Consider the following 3,519-nt stretch of genomic DNA (forward strand, 5'->3'; position numbering starts at 1 on the left):
TGAACCAGATGTTCAGGTCTTTTCTTGATGTTTTGTTTAAGGTGATTGGGAGATGTGGCCGCTGTCAGATGATTGGAGTTGATCAAAAATCAGCCGCTAGAACCCAGGAACCCCTTCGGTCTCTTTCTGAATGCAGAAGTGGAAAGGTCTGTAAAAACAGAACTCCTTATTTGTGTTTTCTTCCTTTGATTGCTTTTACAAGAAGACAGAAATTGCATTTCCAATATATGAATTATAAAACACATAACTTCTCTTTTCTCCTCTGCTCTTTCCTTTTAGGTGACTTTTGGTGTTTACTTGGCTCACCAGTCATCAAGGAACACCACTGCTGTCGCCGTCTTATCCGTAGGGGCCCGTGTTATTCCACGAATATCAGAATCTACTGATAAACCTTAGAATTGTTTTGTAATTTTAGTCTGATTTTTAAACTTAACAGTCACATTTCATTTAAATGAATGTATTTTATGTGATATATTTGTACTTATAATATGTAAGGAAGTACACATTTTCTTCTACAGAATATTTCCTCAATATAATTATCATGCAATCTCCTTGCAGAGGATGTAGCAATGATTGGATATTTAGAATAGGCCTGAAAAGGATGTGGTCTGTCAAATTTTGGTAATTATTTTAACTAATTAATCAGCACTATAGGATACATGTAGGAAGTATAACATCGTGAAAGTATGTTTAGTCTGAGTTAAACCAAGAGTGTAATCAGTCTTACATCACAGGCTCTAAAAGTGAATTGATGTGCTATTGTGATGAAATAACAATGGCACATAGTCAAAGAAATACTGGGCTCATATTGAGAAAATGTTCTCAGCCTCTAATAACTTGGTTTAATCATTCTGTTGATAAATGGTGCAATACGGTCAAAGTCTGGGATGCCATATTCTGTGATCCGTTCAGGTTAGGCACCTTCTTCTAGATGTAAGTAAAACAAGAATGACTATACTAAAAAAAAAAAAAAAAAAAAAAAAAAGGATGGCTGGGAAAAAAAGTGTTATTGTTAGTAATGATCAAGACCATCAGACCATCAAATTACAATAAATTAATATCAAACATCAGAAATGTAAGTTTTATCAATTAGGAACAACGTTCAGAAGCATTGGCTATCTATAAAATTGACTTTTATAAAATTAACAAAACCAAAAGTATTACAAGATGGCATTAAAATTGCACTCAACATATTACAGGTGCTTAGACACAAAATTAAAAATAGATAGAAAAGTATGTATGTGTGTATAATATACTTATAAACACAAAACCACCATATCAAGGAGTACAAAATATTATAATAAATAATTATCAACTAAATACAACAAAATTCCAGATTTTTTTATTCTTATTTTTTGCACCAAATAATACTTAAAGATTTCAGACGGGAGTGACTTAACCCTCATCCGTCCCTCGGGTCATTTTGACCCAAAACTCATTTTTAAAGATTTTTTAAAAATCGAGCGTTGATCGTTAGGGTTAGGGTTAGGGTTAGGGTTAGGGTTAGGGAACCAGGAATACATGAAAAGAAATTCGAGTGAATTCGAGCAGTTTAAGTGGGTGCTATAAAAAAAGTATCAAAAGTGTCCCTCGCAGGTCATTTTGACCCGCCACTAGAAAAGCATGGAATTTACGAAAAAACTGCGGATTTTTTTTATTTAATTTTGTCACACTTGAGCATGGAGCACACACACACAAATTTGAGTCGATTGGAGGATTCTATGTGGGTATAATAAAAAAAGTAACAAAAGTGTCCCTCTCGGGTCATTTTGACCCGGCCATATGAATGAATGGAATGTCCGAAAAAAACAGCATTTTTTTTATTTATTTGAATTTTTTTACTATATAAAATCTGACACAATCCAGAAAAGATGCATACCCAAACAAAGGGCTGAGACTGCAGAATGTCCCCAATGCACAAAAAACTCGCATACCCACACACACAGGCACACACACCCACACACAAACACACACATAGCACACACACTCCCATTGAAACACATTACAGCATTTATGATGTTTCTGCTGGGAAACGACTGTCATTTTGAAATTTTTTTTTTACTTAACACAGTTCAATTTGAGTGATGGGGTGGAGACCAATGAGTTTATATCATATTTATATTTTTAAATTTATCTTTTATATTTATTACATATTTATGTAACTGTATGAATATGCATGTTTGGATTAAAATTCAGTATCAATTTCATTTTTTTTTTATGTTTTGATATATATCTGAAAGCCTTGAGATATATTGACCTAGGTCCTGATGGATTATCATGTTTAAGGTATAAATACAGAAATTGTCTTTCTTTGTTTTGTTTTTTTGGTGAAAAAATGTATAAAAATATGCTAATTTTCATAAAAAATATCCAGAATTTAATGTGAATAAAATAAAAATCACCAAATTTTTTTTTTTTAAACTACATAAAAAATTAGAAAAAATATATATAAAAATGGGCCAATATAAGCTTTCTGGACCAAAAATAAAATTAGTGTCATTTTTGGCCTTCGGGTCATTTTGACCCGCGAGGGACACTTTTGTTATAGGTTCAGGAGGGACGGATGAGGGTTTTAATAATAATGTAATATTTAATATAATAAATTATCATGTTTAAGGTATAAATACAGAAATTGTCTTTCTTTGTTTTGTTTTTTTGGTGAAAAAATGTATAAAAATATGCTAATTTTCATAAAAATATCCAGAATTTAATGTGAATAAAATAAAAATCACCAAATTTTTTTTTTTAAAACTACATAAAAAATTTGAAAAAATATATATAAAAATGGGCCAATATAAGCTTTCTGGACCAAAAATAAAATTAGTGTCATTTTTGGCCTTCGGGTCATTTTGACCCGCGAGGGACACTTTTGTTATAGGTTCAGGAGGGACGGATGAGGGTTTTAATAATAATGTAATATTTAATATAATAATAATTAATATTTAATATAATACTTAATGTTTATCTAGTATTTCTCGGTAGAAGAGCTGCAAAATCTACATAGTGCGCTTTCAACATTAAATTGATCACTTTCGAACAGTGTTGGGCAGTAACTAGTTACTAGTAGCTTAGTTACTGTAATAATATTACTTTTTGCAGTAACCAGTAGTGTAACTAATTACTAATAAGATTTCGGTAATAATATTACAGTTACCATCCATAAAACAGCTTAGTTACTTAGTTACTTTTGATGCCTCAACCCCGCTAATTTAAAATCCAACAATCAAATAATTCCTAGATTTATTTCCATAATTTTCACAACTCGCACATGCATGTGATGCCCCTAGTGCAGCAGGCAAGCTTGGAATATGGAAAAGCTTACATTCAGCAGATAGAAATATTGCATTATATTGATTTTGTCAGGAAAAAAGGATGATCTGAACACTGTTGTGTAAGTTTGGCTTTACTTTACTCTGGCATTACATCCCTCTGATCAGCATGTGGTACATTATATTACTATAATTACAATTAAATAGTTTCTTACAAACGTATGTGATTTGATAAAATACATAATGAAAT

General features: G+C 31.4%; 1 protein-coding gene across 1 annotated transcript in view; it reads left to right on the plus strand.

Moving 5' to 3' along the window:
- LOC107721213 (molybdenum cofactor sulfurase) overlaps positions 1–1,410 on the plus strand; it is a 7,308-nt gene extending 5,898 nt beyond the window's left edge. The window contains exons 13-14 of the mRNA XM_016529108.1: positions 42–146; positions 280–1,410. Of these exons, the coding sequence (XP_016384594.1) occupies positions 42–146; positions 280–396 (222 nt within the window). The 3' untranslated portion in view covers positions 397–1,410. The remainder of the gene's footprint in view (positions 1–41; positions 147–279) is intronic.
- Positions 1,411–3,519: the final 2,109 nt, after the last annotated feature.

This window comes from Sinocyclocheilus rhinocerous, unplaced genomic scaffold (genome assembly GCF_001515625.1).
Source record: "Sinocyclocheilus rhinocerous isolate Xijiao unplaced genomic scaffold, SAMN03320098_v1.1 scaffold214, whole genome shotgun sequence".
Taxonomy (NCBI): Eukaryota; Metazoa; Chordata; class Actinopteri; order Cypriniformes; family Cyprinidae; genus Sinocyclocheilus; species Sinocyclocheilus rhinocerous.